Source organism: Lactuca sativa, chromosome 9, assembly GCF_002870075.4.
Source record: "Lactuca sativa cultivar Salinas chromosome 9, Lsat_Salinas_v11, whole genome shotgun sequence".
Taxonomy (NCBI): Eukaryota; Viridiplantae; Streptophyta; class Magnoliopsida; order Asterales; family Asteraceae; genus Lactuca; species Lactuca sativa.
This window is the reverse complement of record NC_056631.2, coordinates 205,277,164-205,302,443: the sequence shown is the minus strand read 5'-3', so window position 1 is coordinate 205,302,443 and position 25,280 is coordinate 205,277,164. Positions and strand designations below refer to the sequence as shown.

Here is a 25,280-nt window from a genome sequence, read left to right as displayed (position 1 = left end):
TTAACCCTAATAGAATCAATCGGCCGCCACTTCCACCTTATACCTCCAAGTCGCCGCCGTTGTCCCCATCCACCGAGTCCACTCTCCGACTAGCTAGTGACCACCTTTCTTTCTCTTCTCCTCCTCCTTCAGCCGCCATCTAAGGTGGAAGATACCCAGTCGCTGCAATGCTGCAGAGCCGCTGTCGCCACTCCTTCGCTGTCCAAACACCACCACAGCTCCGCCATCGGAAACGTTGTGTGTCCATGGCGAACCATCGAGATCGGTCGAACAAAGCAAATTTGTTAGAATAGGAGAAATGCCATTGCTGTCGAACCGTAAACATCCAGGAGCGCCGCTCCTTCGCTGTCAAGCACCACCCCCACAGCCGTAGTCGCGACCGTCGCCGCCTGTAGGGCTTGTTCTTACTGCTCCGACCAACATTCACTACCTCCGAAGGGCTGTTTCGTTCGTATGTGTGAGCTCATTTCGAGTGGGAGCCGTGAAGACCCACCATGGCAGCCGGCCATGGTGGCTATCACCGCGAACCACCACCACTTCCGCCTCTCCATGATTTCTGCCGTCGTCATCGCCACCAAGAGGGTGGATGTGTTCCTGCTCCGGGCAAAGCAAGCGTATTCGGGAATCTGTCATCCAGCAGCTATGGTTTTGTCAGCATGACTACAGCATTGTGAGGTGATTTTTCCTTCCAGTAGGAACAGGTCTACGACCACAATGTCAGCCCGTTTAGTTAGCAGTAGTTCTGGACTTCGGTCAGATGCAGTAGTTCAGTGTGCTTGATGTCTTTGTGATTCAAGCATGTCTTTGTGTTATGTGTTCCGGAATTCGGTCCGATGTAGAGGGAAAGGCCCTGGTTAGTTCTGTACTTCGGTACGATGCAGTTTCCAGACTATGGTCCGATACAGAGGGCAAGGCCCTGGTTAGTTTCGGACTTCGGTCTGATGCAGTTTCCGGACTACGGTCTGATGCAAAGGGCAAGGCTCTAGTTAGTTTTGGACTTCGGTCCGATACAGTTTCCGGACTTCAGTCCGATCCAATGGGCAAGGCCCGATATGTTTTTATATGTTATTGAATGGTATGTGGTAGTTTGGGGGAGCTCACTAAGCTCCGTGCTTACAGTTTCAGTTTTGGTTTCAGGTACTCAGTTTTCAAAAGAGGAGCTCGGGAAGATTGCAGTGCACACACCATCTGTTCAGCCTGGGATGTTTATACTCTGATATTTTGACAATTGTTATGATATTTTGAGATACATTGTTTATGATTTTTATATGATGTTCGATGACTATGGCTTTATTATTAAATTAAAACGAAATTTTTAGACTGTGTTTTTGGGATGTTTCAAGTTTGACCTTGGTCGATCCCTTTCCATTGGGAAGAGAAAGCTTTTCTAGACTTTCAGTGTGGCCATTATCAATGTCCATGGAAGATTGTGAGATTGATCTTCCAGAAAAATTTGTTTGACCAATGCTCCAAATCATTGTTGATTTAGCAGCAATTAGCAAATAGGTTAGATCAATAAGGGTCACGTCATGGTATCCCGTATAGTAATCCTGAATGAACCCGCTATATGACTTAGGAATTGATTGAAGAACCAAGTCAACCGCCAGCTTCCTTGAGACAACGACACCCAACATTCCCATCCTGTCAATATGTAACTTCATCTCCAAGACGTGAGCACATACAAACCTTCCATCTTCGTGTTTGCTTGCCAATAAGGCTTGAGTAACCTTGAACTTTTCAAGTCGACGAACACATGGGTTAGGGAGAACTAGTGGAGGAGGTGGAGGAAGTGAAGTATGATCTCTAGTTCCTTGATCGAAACATGGAACATCATCTTCATGAGGAAAGCTTTTTCCAAAAGATTCGGGAAAACCATAGTTGTGAGAACTAGACATCTACAAAAGGGAGAAATTCATGTTAGTTAATTCAATCCTTAATATAACACCCAAATGAAATATTAAGGCTAGGATCCAACACGATAATTTACAATTCGGAAGAGGGATGCCGTAATCTAATTGTAAACTATTTGTCGGTAGGTAAATAACGATTTACCAATTCCACCACGAAAATGAAGTTTTAAATGAATTAGGTTTTAAATAGAACTCCTAGATCTTTTGAGATTCATTAAACTTTTCAATGGCATGTTTAATCTCGATTATGCCCTTCAAGTTTGTGACTGGGATACCAAGGATCACAAACAAGGTGTGAATTACCATGCAAATTAGCTTGGTACTCTCGATGCCATTTATCATCTAATTGATGTGTCGGTTAACCACACACGCTCCATCAATCAACGATAATTTACGAGCTACCCATTGCCATCCTTCATTAGTCCCATATTAGTGTGTCGGTTAACCACACACGCTCCACTAACGACCAATAAGGTGCAATGTCCAATTTCATGGGTTAGCATCAAATTCACATTTTTTCTAAAGTAACTAAGATTGGGAATTTATAAAAGGTTTGGTTACTTTATATTTCATTATACTTTAAATCAGGATTTAAATGTCCTATCAAACTCGTTCGGCTAACGGCCCTCCACTGGTCAAGGGTGCGGTGGGTAAGAGTGGATACCTAATGGCGGCCATTTTACAGGCCGTTTCCTTAAACACCTCTTATAGACCAGCTTCGTGAATGATGCCTACTAACGGTAAAACTGACTGTTTACTTATACATATATAATATATTAGACTTATAATTTTATATAGTATAAGGGTGTATTTTACACATTTAAAATACTAAGTAGTTTAATCTATTATTAAATTAGACTATTAATTTAATTAAACTTAAACCATGTCATTATGGATTTATTAATTCTCTCTTTTAATTTAGCACTTAATTAATTTAATAAAACCTTAAGGGTGTAATTTGAACTATTCAAACTATCAAGGTTTTAAATTTAAGATTTCAAAATTAAAGCTATTTAATTAAATTTCAAATTACAAAACCAAGAGGTGAAGTTTTGAAACTTTTCAAATTACTAGGGTTTAAGAATTTAATATTTCAAAATTAAAACTTTTAATCAAATGTTAAATTCCAAAACTTGAGGGCAGATTTTGAAACTTTTCAAAACATTTATATCAAATTTGAAAAGCAATTTAATTAATCACATAATTTATCCTTATCACATAATTTGACCTAATCTTATAATTTTGGCAAGATAAACACAAATCAAATTTTACAAACAATTAATTTATCATATAATCTAGTAATTATCATAAAATTTGACAATTGTCCTTCAAATAGATGAGGATATCAATTACCATATCATGAAATTCGAATTTTAACAATTAAAACAACTTATGGTAATTATCCTGATCTAATTTTGGCCAAAAATCCGAAAAATCTGCCAGCAGAACCGAGTTCACGTCGTGAGAACCCAACACCTCGTGGTAACTTTTACCACCTCGTGGTCATCAGGCAGAAAGCAAAAACGAAAATTTTCCAGCTTTGAACAATTCACATTAGCATCACATATAACAAAAAAAAATAACTTAGGCTCTAATACCACTGATGGGTTTTGAGCAATACAACATTCCTATAGTGTACATGCAACCCTAATGCTTTGGATATAGGTTTTTCCCAAATTATACATGCAAATAATCATCCAAAGCATAAACCCTAATAACTAGCATACCAATCTCGAAATTGACACATAAAATAGTGTTTAGATGTTACCTTTCTTGTTGTTGATTTGATCTTGACCTTCAAGAGCTTAGTGCCTCAAATGTTGCACCTATAATGGAGTCAAAAACATCACTAACAACAAGGAAGAACAATACCAGCTAGGGTTCTCTTAGAAACTCATAGGGGCCGATTTTGTGTGCCTTGGGGTTTCTTATATAGTTTGGTTACTAGGGCTTTCAAGTGGAAACCCTAATTTCCCTTGCTTAGGCCCTAAGTAACACATGGACCCCCATATGGAAAGCCTTGGACGAAATTCTATGGGCTCCCATTGATTTCCATTCATCATATGCCAATAGGATCCATTATGCCAAACTATAACTATTACTGATTTACATAATCAGTCCCCGTCAATTTAATCAGTATCTTTTGATCACTAAATTAATTCCAAATTAATTTCTGATAAATACTAATTAAATAATATGATTTCTCAATTAATATATTATTACTATAATATAATAATAAATCATAATAAACCTCTTTCTCCATAATTCATCCTATCAAATTGCTATGGTGAAGGCAACCTAAAATGACCATGCTACTATCGGGTCAAGTACATACCAATTATAGTTATGGATTTAGACACCTAATCCAACAAATACATACCCATCACGACGTTGGGTGTTGCACGTGCCTCCTCTACGGTCAATTGGAAGGCTCTGCTCTTCGCCACTGGCGCCTCATCCCGGCCCTGACGACCATCAGTAATCCTCAATGTAACAGGAGTGGGTGCTGCCACTTGTCCTGTTGCTGCTAAAAATGGACATTGGGACCTCTTATGGCCCTACTGATTGCACTAAGAGACAATCAGATCAGATACCGTGGGCGGCGGTGGTAGCGGTACAGTCCCTGCTGACATGACCAGTTCGGCCACACTTGTAGTTGCCCGAACTACCTGCCCTGCACGTCCCCTCGTGCGACCTACCTCATTTGCCACAGCGGCCTCGACCCTGCTAGCCCTTCCCTCAGGAATCTACCTTGGGCTTCGTGCCCGAACCCTCTACACCAGATGCCACATCTGGTTTCCTCTTCCTCTCTATATCTAGATCAATCTCTCTCTCTCTCTAGGTCTGACAATCATATCCTCCAACGTCTTGCAGTTGGATCGGCTCATAAACTGGTGGATATCACTCCGCAACATCTCATGGTACCGGGCCTTTTTCACTTCCTCATCCACCATATACTGCGGAACAAGAAGGGCCCTCTCCCTGAACATAGCGGTGATCTCCATCACCGTTTCAATCGTCTACAGGAGATCCTGGAACTCCCGCGCAAGCTGTTGCACCTCAATCACAGGTGCAAACTGGATTCTAAACCTGGTTGAGAAGTTGCTCCAGTCATGGTGTCAAGGGAATCATCACCAACCGCATACCCAACCTCCTCCCACCAGCCGCGTGCCTTGTCCTTTAGGAGACATGAAGCAAGTCGGACCTTGTCCCCATTGGGACATCTGCTGGTACGAAAAGCGTTGGCGACATCAGCCAACCACCTGCTGTTAGAAATGGGGTCCCGAGCCCTATGATAGTCTGGAGCCCAACAAGCTCGAAACTCCATGAATGTCATCGTGTGCGCCCCCATCATGGTTGCCATCTCTGTGCGGGACATTTGCTGGTACGAAAGGCATTGGCGACATCAGCCAACCACCTGCTGCTAGCAATGGGGTCCCGAGCCCCATGATAGTATAGAGCCCCACAAGCTCGAAACTCCCTGAATTTCATCATGCGCCCCCCCATCATGGCTGCCATCTCAGTGCAGAAAGCACTCAACCTCTTGTCAAGAATCTCCAGAATGCCCTCCTTGACCATACCAAAGATCATAGAAGTCTGATCCAATATAATGTGTGTGGTCTCAGATGAAATGAACTCCCTCATCTGATCATCGAGATTCCCGGCTCCAGAGCCTGAGCATGATCCCTCACCGGCGCCAGAGCTGCCAACTGGTCTAGTGTGTAGCATCACCATACTGAAAATACACCATAACAAACATCAGTATACTCATAATAACCAGAGGGATCACACATAGTACAAGTTCCCTGGGTTCATCTTAGCTTTCCTTGAGTCAAGTACGGATCCTCTGCTTTCAATAGTATGAGCTCATACTACCTTCCACATCTATCTGTACTTTCCTTAAGAACTGCCTCGACTCCACCAAGTCCCTTTTTACTACTACTGCTTCACGCGCTAATCTCATCCTAGGCTTGCCCTAGGGTAATCTCCGACCTACTCTCCGCCACCAGCTGCATAAGAAGTCCCTGGTATCTCCCCCTAACTAGATCACGAATACCATTACATATCACTAAGACCAGACAATTCTTCGAATGAGAGGTCCTACCCTACAACGGTTAGACTCAAACAAGAGTTGCGGAATAGAGCTAAATCTAACCTTCTGAAATTATTTAGTCCTCATAATATGTAACTTAACATATTAGCTTACTAGTTAGTTAAAGATAACTAGGACTCCTAAAAGCACAAAACAAGCAGCATTCGAGCATTGGGTAACCATAATCAAGCATCTCCTACTCAGGCCATCAAATTACTGACTAATCAGTACTAGCACACAGTTCAATAAGCTCATACAACAGACATATAAGGCATCCTTCCTAGATCCTTAGCCCTAAACTAACATGCAGTTCTTCATATACACATAACAGGCATACAAGGCATCATTCCTGGATCCCTAGCCCTAATCTAGCATGCAGTTCTCATAATCATAACATAACAACTAGTATGGGTAATTTGGGAGAACTTACTTGAGCTCGGCTGATTGCATGCACCACACCCTTTTTCTCTTTTCCAAAATCCTTTTTATAAAAATGGTTTTCTTTTGAAAATTTTATACCAAGTCCTCAGTTTGAGTCCAGGAACACCCGAGAGTATGCATGAATCCCTCAAACCAAGGCTCTGACACCAACTTGTAACATCCCAAAAATCATGACCAAAAATTTCATTTTTATTTATTAAAATAACCATGATTATCAAAATCACTTCATCCAAAAACATAAGTCATAGTATCAAATCATATTATCTCATAAAAGCTCATATCAATATATCAGAGTGAAAACATCCCAGGCTAAACAAATGGTGTGTGCATTGCAGTCATCCGGAGCTCTTCCCCTTGCAACCGGAAGTACCTGAAACCAAAAATGAAAACTGTAAGCATGAAGCCTAGTGAGTCTCCCCAAACTACCACATATCATACACATAATCATGCTACTAGGAGATACAGGCCTCGCCCACACTCAAGGAGAAACGGTCCCCGCCTACACTCGGCTAACTAGGAGATACGGGCCCACCCACACTCAGCTACTAAACATACATACAAGTATCACGCAGACAACAAGTATAGCCAAATCTATCAATCAGTCCTATACCTATACTCAAATAATGCTATGAGATACAAGCCTCGCCCACACTCAGCTATCTATGAGATACGGGCCTCGCCCACACTCAACTACTAATCAATACACATAACATATACAGGCCGACCTTAGTGCCTTCGACCCGTTGAAACCAGGAGGAAACTCACCTCACTGTCGGATGATAGCTGAAACGTCTCTGCCCGAAATCAACTCTACTCACTTCTTGAACCAAATCAATCCCTTAGATACCATTCCATACTCATAACCCTTAAGGTTCAAATCAAAGTCAAAGTCAAGTCAAAGTCAATGCTCCGAGTTGACTCAACTCGTCGAGTTCTCATAAATCACAGAATCATGAAATCGTAATCTAACTCGTCGAGTTTTCCTCCAACTCACCGAGTTCATCCTTCTCCACAGAAACGAGACTTTCTTGGTGCAACTCATTGAGTTCCCTTGTGGACTCGTCGACTTCCATTAACAGAATCGAGAATGTTCGACCAAACTCATAGAGTTCCTCTATGAACTCGCCAGGTTCCTCGCATTTCCAGTCTATTCAACCCTTTACTCAGATCTAAGGTTCCAGAATACAGATCTATATTGTTCCCATGGCCTATGTCTGTAAAGTCGACAACTTGATGGCTTTGCATGCCTCAAATGACCCAATCTCGAGATATAACAACCTACTTCTATGGATATGATCTTTTCTTGGACAAGAACGGGTTTAAGACCCTTTTTATGATTGTAAGGACCAAATATCACTGGAATTGGGAGTCCTTAGCATATGATCTATGAAGGTTATCATATTTCTCACAATGGGGTCAAAAAGACCCATAAAACAAGACTAAGAAGGATCTAAGCTATAAATCATCAAGTTAAGGACTTTTTACCTCAGAAGGCTGCCAAAGATGGACGAGATCCCAAATCTAATGCTTCTCCTCAAGCTCGATGACTTCTAGTTCTTCCAACTCCTTTACCAAGCACAAAAACACACACAAATCCACTCAAAACTTTAAGTTTCTCACCAAGGAGCTCACAATGTGATTTAGGGTTTAAGGGAGGCTGATGAGAGGATGAAGGAAAAGATTAAGTCCTTTAAATAGGGTGCAAAACCCTGGAAATTAGGGTTTCATCCCAGCCGATCTACTCGTCAAGTTGAGGCCTCTCAACTCATCGACTAGATTACTTAAATCACGCGGTTCAGACAATCTCTACTCAACGAGTTTGGGGCTTCCAACTCGTCGAGTTGCTCTGTAAAAATGAATAAATTATAAATTAAATGCGTACCAGGAACCAGGCGTTACATGTTGTTATTTAACTCTAAATGTCTAAGAACATAAAAAATGTTGTTATTCTTTAACTCGTTACTTATATTCTTAAAGAAGAAATGTAATTGTCAACCATTATTACTTATATTCTTTCAGAATGAATGTCATTTATGTATGTTCATAGTTGTATTTGTTAAGAATGAATGTAATTATTCATTTTAAGATATTAAAATTATTTTTATATAGAATTTAATGTGTTTTTCAAGATAATTATAAACACATTCTTTTAGAATGTCCAAATTAATATATTTATTATCCAAAAAATCATATTTTTAAAGTTTAGAAAATTAATTATTCCTTAAAATCTGCAATTTTCCTTTTTTTAAATTTATGTTAATTGACTAAAATACCTTTAGAATGAAATTAGATGATATTTTTTAATTATCTTTAATTTAAAATATGTATTAATCACTTTCTTAAAATAAATAAAATGATTGGTCCACAATCATTTCTACATCCACACAATAAGTAGTTAGAAACTTAGAAAACAATAATGAAAGCCTATATATATATATATATATATATATATATATATATATATATATATATATATATATATATATATTAGGTTCATGTGAGATCACTATATTTTGTGAGACGGGACGACGCAATCGTAGCCACTCATTTTGTAGATAAAAAAACATTTTTAAAATGGAAAATTATTGAAAATTTTCGAATTTTTTTTTTTAAATATTATTTTGGTCACTTTTTTTATCCAAAAAAAATGTAATAAATAGAAAAAATTACCGTTTTTTTTAAATATCTGTGAAATATTCTAGTAGAGTATTAGAATATTTTACATATCTGACAAATCTATTAGAATACTAGAATATTCTAACATTCTAAAAATCACAGTGAAATATTTACAGTGTAATATTCTATTAGAATATTTCACATATTTAAAAAAAATGGTAATTTTTTTATTTTTATTTATTTTTTTAGGTAAAGAAAATGACGAAAATAATAATTAAAAAAAGAATTTTCGGATTTTTCTTTTTATTTTGCATTTTAAAATTATTTTGAGATTGCGTCTCACGGTCTGACAAAATTAACGTGGTTTCAAATGAACCTAAACACACACACACACACACATATATATATATATATATATATATATATATATATATATATATATATATATATATATATATATATATATATATATATATATATATATATATATATATATATATATATATATATATATATATAAAGTTGCAATACAAATGTTTTTTTTTTGATAATAATATTTAAATTGATCCTTTTTAAATTGAACTTACAAGTTTTATTAATATTATTTTCGTTCGAAACTATCATATATATTTATTTGATACTAAAGCAAATGTTTTGCATTTTTCTTTGACGTAAGTGGACAATCTTATGGGTCGTGAAGATCTTTTAAAGAAAGAAAAGGAAAATGTTAAAACTTAAGACAAAGTGTATAATCGAACTTGGTTCATTATCTTAATATCTTCTATTCTCATGTTTTAACCAGGAGCCCATCTGTCTTTTACCTTTATAATTATTGACTTTTTTAATAAAGCAATATTGGGTTTTAGGCCCTTGCACTATTGGTAATTAAAACTTCAGTCCCTCAATTAAAACTATTGGTAATTTTTTTTCCAACTAACTTCTTTTCTCAAGATAAGCGGGCATCCATTTTTTGAGGATCATAATAGATACCCGTTTTCGGAACCATAACCGCTTCAAAACCCTCTAATACTGATTCTCATTTTTTGAAATCGTTACTCGTTGGGTACCTGTTGGAACCACCTGTTTTTATATAAACTAACTCATATAATCATGGATTTATGTTAAATAATAACTTTAGTTTTCAATTTGTTATAAACAATATCCAAATAATCAACACTTTGTATTCACATGTCAAAAATTCTTAACATGAATGGTACTTGGTTCTTGTGACTTTTGAATACATGCAAAACAAATTGTATTTAAAAAAATAGTTATGTTATTAGATATTGATTACTGGCATTATTTCTAATTTTATAAGTAAAGATAACGGTTACATCATGATACATTTTCATATTGAAGGTATACATAGAAAAATAGAATTGTTGTATCTACAAGAATAATACTAAATTTAAATTTCAATTTGTCATGCTTGTGAATTGATCATGTTTATTAATGAGCACTGACTAATACTTTTAATCGATAAAAGATGGCTAGTTTTATGGCTTGTAATGATTGAATTGTATGAAGTTTAGTTAGAAACTGGGTATCAAAAACCGGAATTGATCCCGACAGTCCTGGAATGGTTCTAAAACCTAAGGACCTGGTGCAATTGGGTTCGGTTCTGTTCCATAGTTTTAAGAAACGGTGGTTTCGGTTCTAAACAATTAGGTCGGGTACTCGCCTATGTTTATCCTTATTCTCATCACATTATATATGAAATGTATCAAAAATTAATATAATTTTTTTATTTATTTATATAATGATGTTGACTTTTTATTGTGAATGTTTGGTAGAAGTTTGTTGACGAACATATATAATATTTATTATATTTTTGTGTCTTCAAGAGACATTTAAGGTTTTGTGTTTGCTAATTTTGACATGATTTTGAAAATAAAAAATGCAAGGTAACCATAAATGAAAAATCCAAACAACGTAATCACGAATAAAGAGCAAAGATAATGTCATAAGACCATTCATCGTGGCGTAGAAGCTTGTAGGATCATTAAACACATTTTTATCATTAAATTTCTTTATGATGCGTTTTATTTTGACTATAACATTATCTCATTGCTTAAAACTCAATTTTAACATGTCAACAACGACTTTTTTATTTGTGATGTGTGTTAAGACACATTGAGTAGTTATCATCAAATAGTTTGTTGAAGAAGACATGACCTAATTCAGCCTTAAAGTATTTATCTCTATCTACTCAATACATTGATATTCCATAATTTAAAAACATCTTTTGAAGTGATGGATGACTTGTTATACGTATTTATTTTATTTATGATATTATCTCATTCCAAAATAGTATATGAGATAATGTTTGGGTATATTTGAAGTATGGGTGTGCAAAACTCGATCCTAATAAAAAAAATGATTGAATTGACTATATTCTAATTGATTCTAGCTTTTCTTAAAATATAGGTTTTGATTTGGTTTTTTGATTTTGGTTTGATCTAGAATTTTGAGATCATAACCAAATGCTTCTTTTATTCTCTCATCAAGTTTGACATGAAGTTTGCTTAGGTTAATTTGGTTATTTGAGATTGTTTTTCGAAACAACTTATTAATGTATTGGCTTATTAAAAAGTCAATAAATAAAAACATATAAAACTTGACTTTTAGAAGAAAAAAAAAATAGTTTTTAATAATAATAGTTTAAAAATGATATTTTAAGTCAAACATTGTTTAAACTTATTGGTTTTTATTATCATAAAAATTAATCTAAACACTATTTAAAACTCATTTTACCACTGCCACAAGTCAATAAACATTTTTATCCAAAAACATTTTTGAAGTTCAAAAAAAAATCCTAAACACCCTTCGTATGTTTCGAATCTAAGATAGCAAATAATTTATTTAATGCAATAAAATACCCTTCAATAACCATCAATATTTATTCTCTAAGTCACTTGTCTTTTAATTATACACCCAGAAACAAACTATTTTGGTATTTCTATTAAGTAGCCGGAGTTGTTTTTTAACCGAATAAACTGGTATCTAACCACGCACGAGATCAAATATGACATCTACGATTACACAACATGTTCAAATATTGCCACATTGGATGCCACGTATGATTGAATACTAGTTTACTTGGTTGAAATCCATTCCAATGGTTTAATAGAAATACAAAAAATAGTTTGTTGCCATGTCATATACAATTAAAATTTTGAATGACTTAAACAACAAATCAATAGTTATTGGAGACTATTCATTATTCATACAACAAGTCATCTTTGTGTCAAAATTGGTTCTAAACTCATACTAAACTGATTTAAGTTCGATTTACAAATCCATTTTTTTAAATACGAAAAATCTTAAAGATGCTAAAGCAAATAGATCATTTGAAGCACCTTCTCTTCAGATAACACATTTTATCATGACTTGGTTTATCAATCAATTATCAAAAGAAAGTCATTGAATTTAAAGATTTTGGTCTAAATTTAAATAGATAGCTAAAAAATCAATCTTATGAGTCATAAGAAGCCTAACACAACACCAACTAATATCAATTTCCAATTAAATATTCTTTATAGTTTTCTTAAGTTTATTTTATTAAACTGTAGACTCATGGATACAAGTATTAACAAGGTAGAAAAATTACCAATCACATATAAAAATTCTCAAACTAAGCTTCCCATTACTTTAAAAAAACAAATGGTTTTCATGTCCACCAAATACATTCAATATCAAAACAAAAATGCCTTAAATTGAAGAGAGCAATCAAGAAGTCACAAACATACTAAATATAAAAAAGCTCATAAAACCCTTCCACTTTAGTAAATTTTCATCTCTTCTTTACTCAAACCTTCAAAACCCCTTAACGATACTGCAAGAATCAAATTAAAGTAACAATCATTTAGTGTCAAAGGCCAAAAAATTATACATTGAAATTTTATCCATCTTTAGCACTCCTCTTTCAAGCTTCTTCTTATGAAGACAATGTACTTTAAAAATACATCCAATTAAAGCAGTGAAAAATGCTTTGTATTTTGATGACACTGCTGTAATTGGATAGATTTGTATTTTACAAAGTAAAGATGTCTTAATAAAAAAGGCTTGAAACAAATAAAAGAAAAGACATTGTTATTTACAGTATCTCTTATATTCAAAGTTTTTGTTCAAAGTTCAAACATACCTTAATGAAACCAATTTCCTTAGCATTGCTATGGAAACACTGTCTGCAACACATGAGACCATATTTCCTGATTATACCATGAGAGTTCCCACACACACGGCTGAAGAAAAACAAAAGTAAACACAATCAACAATGAGTGTTCGAACCCTAATTCAGAAAAGTGAATCTAGACGACCAGAACAAGATCCTTTATTTAAAGATGAAAACAACAAATGCGACAACTACTAATTATATCGTTGACCAATTGCAACAAATTGAGTTTTTTTCATGTCTAAAATTATCCGAAACCCTAACCATCCACGATAGCCTAAGCTGTTTTTGCATCTCCAAATTCTTTATCAAATTCGGCACGAAATTTGATTTATAATTTATTGTCACTTAAACGATTACAGAAAAAAAATTACGGAGGATCAAAGATCATCAAGCAAACTACATATGATTCGAAAAACATGAACAAGAAAGAAACAATCAAAGGGATTGAGAAGTTGTTGGAATTTACCAGGTGCGCGAACCAGGGCCGTAGGTCTTAGGGTGAGAATTCCATATGTTAGAGTGCCCCATCAGCAGATCAATTTCAAAGCCGCAGTCGATCGAGTTTTAGCGCAGGCGAGGGTTCGCAAAAGCAAGAAATGTGATTCTATTTATATGAGATCGTAATCTTAGAACCCTAATTCGCTTTCCAGTTTCGAAGGGTATACTTGACTTTTCAATTCTCCGCAATCGGGTCGGAAGATTTTGAACGGATATGATTTGCCAAAAGCCCAAAAGACCAGTATTATTTTATCCAAAAAGCCCACATATAATCTGTTATTCAATTAAAATTTCCCATTCGTTTATAACATTTCTTTTTTCAAAATATAACATGGTTTGTAGAAGACTAAACTATAAATTTGGTTATATGATTAAAAAAATGAATGAAGTCCAAAGAGTTTTTAATTTTCCAGTAATAATCTAAAAATTGAAATTTTTTGTGGTTTCAGTCCTTGAAAAACTTGAAATAACCGCATTACCCTTTTATTTTCTTTTTTGCATTGTTTTAGTATTTACTAAATTTCTTAAAAATTAAAAACAAAAAGTAGGTCCACCTCTCTCTCTCTCTCTCTCTCTCTCTCTCTCTCTCTCTCTCTCTCTCTCTCTCCCCCCGATTATACCTAAATCTCATCGACGACCTTGCTTCCATCGACAACAGTAGCCACACCTTAACAACTTAAAACAGTAAATTTCATACTTCCACCTCCCATCACCTCTCCTTAAACAAATAAACCCCGCATCCCGGATTCTGTTTTAGAGATTATCTTCTTAGCTTCTCCTAGTATCTAGTCACCACTAACCCTCAATGAACTACTCCGGTGAGTTCAACAAATCGGCATAATTCAATGCTCGAATCCAAACAACCACCGTCGGTTCTGATTTGCTCCGAGGGACTAGGTTAGTGAATAACCTAGCCACCACCCGTTTCAATCATTCTACGCCATGTTTTTTTTGTCTCTTTGTGTTTCGAATTTCAGGAATTTATGTGTATATATGTGTTTGCGTAAACAAGTGAGAAGAAATCTATTGGGCGGGGAGAATCCATGGCCGACGAAATTGAATGTGGTGTTTGGGGGTCTACACTATAAGGTCAATCGATCAATAGAGAGAGAGAGAGAGAGAGAGAGAGTTAGGTGGGGCCCATATTTATTTGTAATTAATTAAAACATTGCAAAGTATTTAAATAAATAGGAAAAAAACAAAAAAAATAGTAAAACTGTCTTTTCAAGTTTAACAGGAATCATAACCACAAAAAAAACATCTGATTTTGAACCATCAATACAAGTTCAAAACACTTTAGAATATCATTTTGTGAAAGTGCTCTCCATATGCCACCAAGAAGCCATTAGTGCAAACTGGTATTTAGCTCGCTCCTTAGATAAGTTATAGCTCCCTCTTTCTCGGTCAACCAAAAACTCTTCTTTGACTTTATCCATATTTTTTTGCTAACCATAAGTCTTGATGTCATCAAAATTAAAGTTTAAGGTAAACTTTTAATAAGTACGAGGATTTAACTTGTAAAAGAATATAACATCATAACATACATTTTTAGCAAAAACACTACATTGTACACGACATTCTAAATGTCCACAACTATATCAAGCGTCCTCACTTTTAAGTTGACATGCATACATGTCAAAATACGTAGTTTATTCTTTGAGATCCTAGCGAGTACTGTTGAGGTTCAACATAGGAACTTGCACTTTCCTTGAACCAATGCACAACACCCAAAACATTTTAAAAGTAGTTGTAAGAGTTTATATCATAAATAAGGGGATAAAAGAAATTAAAGTAAAATAGAATATCGCACATCTTAAAATTAATGTATATTTTTCGATTTTCGTCTTTGAAATGTTGGTGCATGCCTATTTAACGAAAGCTCATTTGCTAAACATTACACATGTAGACTATCATCGTATGCCTTTAAAACAGTGTCTTATATCTTTAAACAATTATCGTACATAATAATATACGTCTGAAATAACATACAAGTGCAAATGCTCATAGTTCTCACCCAAGTTATCTCAAGACCAACCTCATGCGTCTTTGAAATGGGAACTTGTCCAAGTAATAAAGGCACGTTTGCCAAACATAACTTATATGGACCGTCCTTAACTTGGATGATGTATCTATTACACAAGATCCACATACAAGGTAGCTAGCCTAATATGCAAATAAAGCATGTCTAGAATAATACCACAACATCTTTACAACATTAAGTTTATATGTTTATGTATACAAATCAAATCTGAAAATATATTTAACTTTCCTTTTAAAAATGTCTTTCAAAAATGTATTTTCATAAATGCACAACATATACATATATTATGACACATAACACATAATTGTATGTAAACGGTTTTTAAAAATTTAAAACATTACTAAAACATCATTAATACATTGGGAAAATATTATAGATATGTACTCATCTCTAATAAGTCCACGAAAAACTAAATGTATTCAACCTTCGTCTTATACCCGGTTTAATCCGCCAAAGGACTTAAACATAAATATAATTTTGCTATAAGTCAATATATATTTTATAATCTATTTACTTGTATGGAAAATTAGGAGATACATAATTATCTATTTTAAATTATACTCGCACCACACCATGCTTCTCTTTGTTCTCCTCTTTTATAATAAAACCCCTCATAATTTTCTTGAAGATTGATATAGGTTGTATCATATTTGTCTTGAAGACTAACATGGGCTATATGATACATGACATTGGTCGTATGGATCTTGTTGAAGTTGATATGGGTTGTGTCCTTTGAAGTGGGACACTCTTTCTGGTAATGCACTTTGGGGAGAAACTCGAAGAAAGCATTATACTTCTATACACGATACGGGTCGTGTCATACAATCATACTCGACATGGGTCATGTCATATAAGGCATACTCGACAGAGGTCGTGTCTCCCGTTAACTATCTTTTGGCAGTTTTCCTAATTCTCTGTTATGGGACTTCATTTTGACATGTCAACTCATATAAGACAACTTTGGGAAGATTTTTTTAGGGAGATTCTTGCTAGGAAACATTATTGTTAAAATTATTAAGATATATATTGTGTCAAACTAACACTTTGAAGTTAAGCTGGGTGTATATCGTTTAGTTGTTTGTTTTGAAGGGTGCAGGTTGTAAGTTGTTGTTTCTCAGGTGGGTTTGTACACGGATCTCTTCGGGTTATTCTTGACCCGACTATATATTGAGTTATCTCCTGTTGCAGCTTCATTTTTTACGTGTAGATATTTTTCACAGAGCTTATTTTTTTCCTCTCTTGTACACACAGTTCTTAATAGTTAGGATTTTCTGTATTGATCGTTCTTGTTGATGTTCTTTCAGAAATATTTGTAGGTTAGGATGTATGATTCATTATGAGAGTAGTATAGGCTTGTTATAGTGAGATTTTCTATGTAAGTTGATGAAAACCTTCTGACTCTTAATCTTCTAATGATATAAGGGTTGATGATGTTGGGAAAGAATTATGCCCAAAGTTTTTTCATGGTATCAGAGCACAGTGTTTCAATCGTGTTTTCCGATCAGTCATCAATGATGCTTTGAAGAGGTACAGTTCATTTTTCTGTTCTCTTCGTGTTTTTTTAATCATCACTGTTCTCGTCCCTGTTCTTTCTCTTCTAAGTTGTTGAGAGTTTTTTTAAAAAACAAAACTCTTACGTATTTGTCTGAATCTGTGAACGTCAGACGTTGTTTCCGATCTAGGTTTTCAAAACCCTAAGTCAAATTCTTCTTATTATTTCTTGTTTAGTTTAGATCTCGGTTACTGCGAGTTTTTTGTTTTTTTTTCAAATTATGTGAAGATTTGTTGTTGGTGTTTGACTGAGTTAGTGTTTCCTTTGGTGAACTATAGTGGATCTCTTATTGATCGATTAATCTCAGTTATGTTCTGAAATAACTCTCTAGAGAACGGATTTGGTCACCGTTTAACTCTAGAGGGAACGGAATAACGAGAGTCGATCTATAAAATTGATTGTTCTTCAAGGTGTCCAATCGGACCTCTATAAGAGTATCTTGTTCCATTCTACATCTTATTCTTAGTATAGTTGTGGGAGATCCTGGTGTCTTGAGTACACCAGTTATTTTTTTGTTTTGTTATTTCTGTTTTGACGGTCCTGGATCCCAACATACTGTGGATATCATCTGGACTTAGTCATTGTAGTTATCTGTGTTTTTTTTCTTGATCTGTTTGTTTAGTTGTTGATTATGGCCGGTCCAACTGATGAGTCTTCTAGTGGTAGTAAAAATGATTCAGTTGTTAATATAGATGATCCCCTTTATGTGCATCCTTCTGATAATGCAGTTACTAGTGTCATTAACTTCAAACTGTTAGGAACTGAGAATTATAGAGTTTGGCGTAGTTCCATGATTAGAGCTTTAAAAGCTCGAAACAAACTCGGTTTTACCGATGGAACTGTGACCAAACCTGTTAATGATTCTGTTAAAGCATCCAAATGGGAACGAGCTAATGCTGTTATCTGTTCTTGGATTCTTGGGTCTATTTCTGAAAATATATATGCTAATCATGCTTGTTCTGAGAGTGCTCAAGAAGTCTAGACAGAGTTATTTGGAACTTATCATAAAACTGATGGGTCTGTCATTTTTAATGTACATCAGAAAACTAACTCTTTTGTTCAGGGCAGTTTGTCTTTGTCAGATTACTTTAATAATAAATTGGATTCTTATTGGAAATAATTTGATGGCTTAACTAATATAACTGATTGCACATGTGAAGCCTCTGCTAGTTATAATAGTCATTCAAAATTAATGAAGCTTATGCAGTTTTTAAGTGGCTTAGATGAGTCCTACAATCAAGTTAAGAGTCACATTTTATTAATGGATCCTCTTCCATCTGGTAAAACTGCCTTCTCTTTGGTGTCTCATGAAGAGTATAATAAAAAACATGGGTCAAATCTATTAACTTCTAATAACAAGAACACTTCTTCAGCATTTGTGTCTAAGTTTGTTGATCAAAAGAAAACTAAATCTAAGGGCCCAGTTCCTCAATGTAAGAATTATGGTTTAAAGGGCCATTCTATTGAAAAATGTTTTAAAATAATTGGATATCCCAAAGATTATAAACCAAGGTATGAGTTTAATAATTAGTCAAAAGGTTTTTCTGGTAATAGTTGTTCTGATCTTAAATCTGGTTTTAAATCCGAGTCTTCTGGTTCTTCTGATTGTCATTATCTAACAAGTGAACAATATGCTAAGTTCCTTAGTCTCATCAGTGACAATAAGCAAGGATTGGATGGGTCGTCTATTAATGCCAATATGGAAGGTATTTCATGCAATTCTTTTTTAAATTCCAATATTTCGAAATGGGTTGTTGACTCAGGAGCTAGTCAGCACATGATTACTTCTGAATCATTACTTCATGATTCAATTGATGTTTCGAAATTAAATTTGAGAGTTAGTCACCCAAATGGTTATTCTGCCCAAATTAACAAAATTGGGAATTTACATTTGTCTAATTCGTTAACTTTGTTTGATGTCTTTGCGGTCCCTAATTTCAATATAAACTTAGTGTCTATTCACAAGCTATGTAAAGATAATAAATGTGAAGTTGTTTTTAATGAACACAACTGTTATGTTCAGGATTCACAGTCCAAGGGGACGGTGGAGACTGGTAATCAATCTGGGGGGCTTTATTATCTTGATCCAACTATATCAGGTAATAAGTCCTCCATTCCTAAAACTTCTTGTTGTGTTTCCAGGTTTATCTGGCACAGCAGGCTTGGTCATCCTGCTGATCAGGCTTTAGATGTGCTTAAAAATAAGCTTAAATTCAGTAATGTACCATTACCTCCTTGTGATGTGTGTCGTAAAGCAAACAGACTAGGGTTTCTTTTCACAATAGTCAACATGTCACTAAGTTTTTAGGAGAATTGATTCACCTAGACGTGTGGGGACCATATCGAATAGAATATGTTGGTGGTTTCAGGTTTTATTGACTATTGTGGATGAATTCACAAGAGCTACATGAGTTTTTCTTCTTAAGTCTAAAGATGAAGTTTATCAATGTTATGTCACTATTTTCAAGATGTTAAAAAATCAATTTAAAGTTAATATTAAAACTATAAGATCTGATAATGGGACTGAATTTTTGAATTTCCGTGTAAAATCTTTTAATGAAGACAACGGAGTTATTCATCAAACCTCTTGTGTTTACACTCCACAACAGAATGGTGTTGTGGAGAGAAAACATAGACATATTTTAAATGTAGCTAGTTCTCTTATTTTTCAGTCAGGAATTTCGTTAAAATACTGGGGTGATGCTATTCTTACCTTTGTTTTTCTCATTAACAAGATTCCTTCCTCTATTTTAAGTGGTTTATCTCCTTATGAATTGGTTTATAAAAAGTATCCCAACTTTGATAATCTTCGTGTTTTTGGGTGTTTGTGTTTTTCTACAAATTTGAATAATATTGATAAATTTTCTGCTAGAGCTGAAAAGTGTGTTTTTTTTTGGGATATTCTTTGGAAAAGAAAGGCTATAAGGTGTTAAGTCTTGATTCAAACTCTATCTTTGTTTCAATGGATATAAAATTTTATGAGTCTGTGTTTCCGTTCAAAATGCAAAGCTCTATTTTAGGTAAGACTAATGAAAACTCTTGTGGAGATGATCCGTTTTCCTATGATGACCCTGATCAATCTGAGTCTTTTTTTTGATGAATTTAATAATAGTCAGAGATTGGATCATCAGTCAGGTGGTAATAGTTCACGTCATAACCTGAATAGAACAGATGTTACACAAGATAGTTTAGATACTACCTTTGGTTTAAGGGAGTCCTATGTGCCTCTGTCTGTTAGGTTTGGTACTGATTTTGTTGATATGGTTGAGGAACCTAGTCAGTCTAATTCTGAGTCTCGTGATTCTTAGTCGATTGGTCTCACACGTACTAGAAGAGAGTCTCGTCTTCCTACTAAATTTAGTGATCATGTCATAGAATGGAAATACAAGTATGGTATAGAAAAAACACTTAATTATTCTTCTTTGTGTAGTGAGTCTAAATGTTTTATTTCAAATCTGGATAAATCTTTAGAACCACAGTCTTATTATGAAGCTTCTCTTAATCCTGATTGGGTTAAGGTTATGAATCAAGAAATTGAGGCTTTATATAGGAATAATACTTGGTTGTTACTGATTTACCAAAAAATAGAAAACCCATTGGTTGTCGGTGGATTTACAAAATAAAATACAAAGTTAATGGAGAAATAGAGAGATATAAAGCCCGTCTTGTAGCTAAAGGCTACAATCAAAGGGAAGGGATTGACTATGAGGAGATTTTTGCTCCTGTAGCCAAAAGTGTTACAATTTGTGTTATTATTACTATTTCTGTTAATTTTGGCTGGAATCTTTATCAGTTTGATGTTAATAATGCATTTCTTTATGGTTCTTTAGAAGAAGATGTGTATATGATGTTACCTCCAGGATATCATACTGAAAATGATAATAGAGTTTGTAAATTGTTAAAATCTCTATATGGTTTAAAGCAGGCTCCAGGAAAGTGGAATGAAAAATCAAGTGATTCTTTGATAACTTTTGAATACAGGGCTCTTGGAACACTTTCGTGTGAGTTAATATGGGTTTTGAAAGTATTGTGTGATATAGGATTAAAAAATATGATTCCTGTGAATATTTTTTGTGATAATGAATCAACAATTAAAATTGCTCTTAATCCTGTTTTTCATGATAAGACAAAGCATTTTGAAATAGATGTTCATTTTATAAGAGAAAAAAAATTCAAAAGGTGTTATAAAATTGGTTAAGATTAGTTCTGCTAATCAGTTTGCTGATATTTTAACTAAATCTCTTTCTTCATATTAACATGATATTTTGTGTAAACAGTTGTGTTTATTTGATCCCTTTTCAGTTTAATTGTGTTTCTAAATATGATGTTTTTTTTTCAAAATGGTTAGTTTGAGAGGGGGTGTTAAAATTAATACGATATATATTGTGTCAAACTAACATTTTGAAGTTAAGGGTGTATATTGTTTAGTTGTTTGTTTTGAAGGGTGCAAGTTGTAAGTTGTTGTTTCTCAAGTGGGTTTGTACGTGGATCTCTTTGGGTTATTCTTGACCCGACTATATGTTGAGTTATCTCCTGTTGTAGCTTCATTTTTTACGTGTAGATATTTTTCACAGAGCTTATTTTTTTTCCTCTCTTGTACACACGGTTCTTAATAGCTAGGGTTTTCTGTATTGATCGTTCTTGTTGATGTTCTTTCATAAATATTTGTAGGTTAGGATGTGTGATTCATTATGAGAGTAGTGTAGGCTTGTTGTAGTGAGATTTTCTATGTAAGTTGATGAAAACCTTCTGACTCTTAATCTTCTAATGATATAAGGGTTGATGATGTTGGGAAAGAATTGTGTCCGAAGTTTTTTCAATTATTTTGGTTTATTTGTAAGTCATATTAATGTGTATATTTAATAAACTAGTTTTTTATTTATAATTCCTAGTTTATCGCATCTAAACACACCTTACAGGCAGTGAACCCGATCAAGTATAGTATAGTTTTGATAAGCAAAGGCGTCGAACACAAGGGGAACGGTGATGAATTAATGTAGAATGTTTGATCATAGGTTACACAAAACACATAAGCAATAAGAAGAGTTTTATTAAATACGTTAAATATCACTTAACATCAAACATCGTTAAACTAAATGGAAGACAAATCTCTTTAGGTGCTTTGGTTTGGACAAAGTGCATCTTAAAATCATAGATAATTGCGCACACAGACTTATTTATTCATGTTCACCGATTTCTAATATGATTAGGTTCTTGTTCACTAATATTAATCATTTGATTTCAACACAACTATTAATTCATTGATCAGGTGAACAAACAATCATGCAAATTAGTATTTAGTTCGTATTAAACAATATTTGATCTTATTTAACCCTAATGGTCATAGGAATTAAATCATACAGGGAGTGGTCATTCTACTCATGCACACACATTAAAGTTCGTTACTTAATTCTAAACCTTAGGTTTTGGTCAAAACACTAATGGACAGCTTTGATTTAAATCAATACAGTCAGATGGTCATCTAAACTCTATCAATTTAGCAATAAGGAATAAGTAACAATCTCTAACACATATGGATATTGCAATCACCTGATAGCAATTAATTATCCTTTTGGCCTAGAAAAACACTAATACCTTTGTGTTTATTAATTGCTATTTGGATTGTTTATTCGTATTTGTGTTCGACACCTTTGTGTTAGAGATTGTTTATGATTGTCATCTAAACTATTTTTTTTCACTCAAAACTAAAAATCCTAGAAAACATATGCTTAAGGAAGGGATTTAACTTAAACATTTATTGATTAAAGGTATTAGTCTAATGTGCAATGACTACATAAGCTCTCCTGTATATATTTCTGGTACACTCATATGTAATTGGATAAATAAAAAAGAAGACAAAATTGCAAAAATAGTCCCTGTGGTATGCATTTTTTTGGGGTTTCAGTCCAAACCTCGACTTTTTTGGATTCATGGTCCTTTTGGCCTAGTTTGTATGTAGAATTGGTCCCCCGACTTAACTTCTGTTAAGTTGTTGCTGTTAACCCCCTCATGTGCCTCCCACATGAGTGTATATTTGTCTTTTCACTTATAAGGGACCATTTTTGCACCTAAAAAAATATATCATTTTAAAAAAAAAATTAATACCTATTTATTTATTTTAATAATTAAAAAATAAAAAGAGGTCTCTCTCTTTCTCACTCTCTTTCTCTTCTAATAAACCAATACAATCAAAATGAAGGAGCAGTGGGAACACGACAGACGAAAGTTGAGAAGAACAAGACCACAATCGACGGGTACCGATCGTGGTTAAACAGATCGCAAAGAGGGGAGGAAGAAGGGCGTCGACACTGCAGGGCCGCTCCGACGACCTACTTTGTATTCAGGTCCAATCAACTGCAACACATGAAGGAAAAGAGGATTGATCTGGAATTAAACCAATAGCGATTGTCGGTGGTCCTGAGGAGTTCAATCGAGCAATAAGGGTGGAAATCTAGACTTGTGGTGGTTGTGTTTGGTCTGCCGGTCAAACGAAAGGAAATGGGTCTTCGATTCCCATCTGATCAAAGACGAAAAAGGGACTGAAAGCAACATCAATCTTTTTTCTTTCTTCTTTTCCTGATTCACTATGAAGCACGAAGGAGGAGTCGATTTTTCCGGCGGTTCAAGCCTTCAATTGGGGTTGTGGGAGTTGAGAAAGGTAGCAACAGTTGGAGAGGGTCCTTGTGGTGGTGTTTCTCGGCAGAAGGTGGAAGGGAAGGGGATATGGAGGTGGCGACAGTGGGGAACCAGGAAAACATCACCAGTGATTCTAGTTCTTCGACAGGGGAAGGAAACGAACGGGATGACAGTCGTTGAAAGGGTTGTGAAGGGGTATCGGGACAGTACAACAATAATTCTGGGGGTGTTTGAAAGCGGGTGCTCGGTGGAAATAGGCGGAGAAGGTTGGGCCTGCTACCACCGGCGAAGAATCACCGGTCCTTTCCTTCTTCTCCACCGGTTGTACAATGAGAGTGGGTGTTTTGGGTGATGGATCACCAGGAAGATGAGAGAGAAAGAGAGACCTCTTTTATTTTTTAATTATTAAATAAATAAATATGTATTAATTTTTTTTAAAAGAGGGATATTTTTTTTTCAGATGCAAAATTGATTCCTTAGAAGTGAAAAGACAAATATACCCTCATATGGGAGGCACATGAGGGGGTTAACAACAACAACTTAACAAAAGTTAAGTCGATGACCAATTCTACGTACAAACTAGGCCAAAATGACCGTTAATCTAAAAAAATCGAGGTTTTAACTAAAACCCAAAAAAAAAATGGATAAAAAAATGGGTAACAATTACCACTCGGCCTGTCGAAAAAACCCAAAACCCGTTCTACCCACCCGACCCGTTCCAAATTCGGGTAGAATGGGTCGGGTAACGGGTATGAACATTCGGGTAATAGGTTAACCCGATAATAATATAGGTCGGGTTTTAGGTATGATTATTTATTTTCGGGTATACCCGAATACCCGAATTCGTTTTTTTAACTAATACCAAATGTACAATGCAGTCACGTACGCACACTTCAAATAAAACAAAACCCTTCATAACATATTATAATGATTTGTATTGTTATTATATATATATATATATATATATATATATATATATATATATATATATATATATATATATATATATATATGTTAATTGTATGGAGTATTTTCTTAACAAATTTTTTATTAAACCAACCAACATGTAAAAAATAAAAAAAAAATATCAATAAGTGTCACTTAATAAATTTTCGGGTATACCCGAAACTTACCCGACCCGACCTCAAACCCGAATTACAATATAGGTCGGGTATTGGGTATTATTTTCTTAAGGAAATAACTGTTCTACCCGACCCGTTCTACCAGAAACCCAAAAATTTTACCCGTTCGACACCAGCACGGACCATTTTAACAATTTTATAAAAAAGAATATGAAAGGTTAATATTCTAATGAT

The 25,280-nt window shown here is 34.7% G+C and overlaps 1 protein-coding gene across 1 annotated transcript; it reads right to left on the bottom strand.

Moving 5' to 3' along the window:
* Positions 1-12,678: 12,678 nt before the first annotated feature.
* LOC111920558 (40S ribosomal protein S29) lies at positions 12,679-13,864 on the bottom strand. Its single transcript, XM_023916142.2, has 3 exons — positions 13,704-13,864; positions 13,205-13,304; positions 12,679-12,895 (listed from the first exon to the last, which is right to left on the bottom strand). The coding sequence occupies exons 1-3, from the start codon at positions 13,763-13,765 to the stop codon at positions 12,887-12,889; spliced, it is 171 nt and encodes a 56-aa protein (XP_023771910.1). The 5' UTR covers positions 13,766-13,864; the 3' UTR covers positions 12,679-12,886.
* Positions 13,865-25,280: the final 11,416 nt, after the last annotated feature.

What these genes read in the sequence shown, in the direction of transcription:
- LOC111920558 (XM_023916142.2), bottom strand. Translation starts at nt 13,765, where the DNA reads ATGGGGCACTCTAACATATGGAATTCTCACCCTAAGACCTACGGCCCT. An exon ending in GGCCCTGGTTCGCGCACCTG is followed by an intron (nt 13,305 to 13,703) that starts GTAAATTCCAAC and finishes GTTTTTCTTCAG; the next exon opens with CCGTGTGTGTGGGAACTCTC.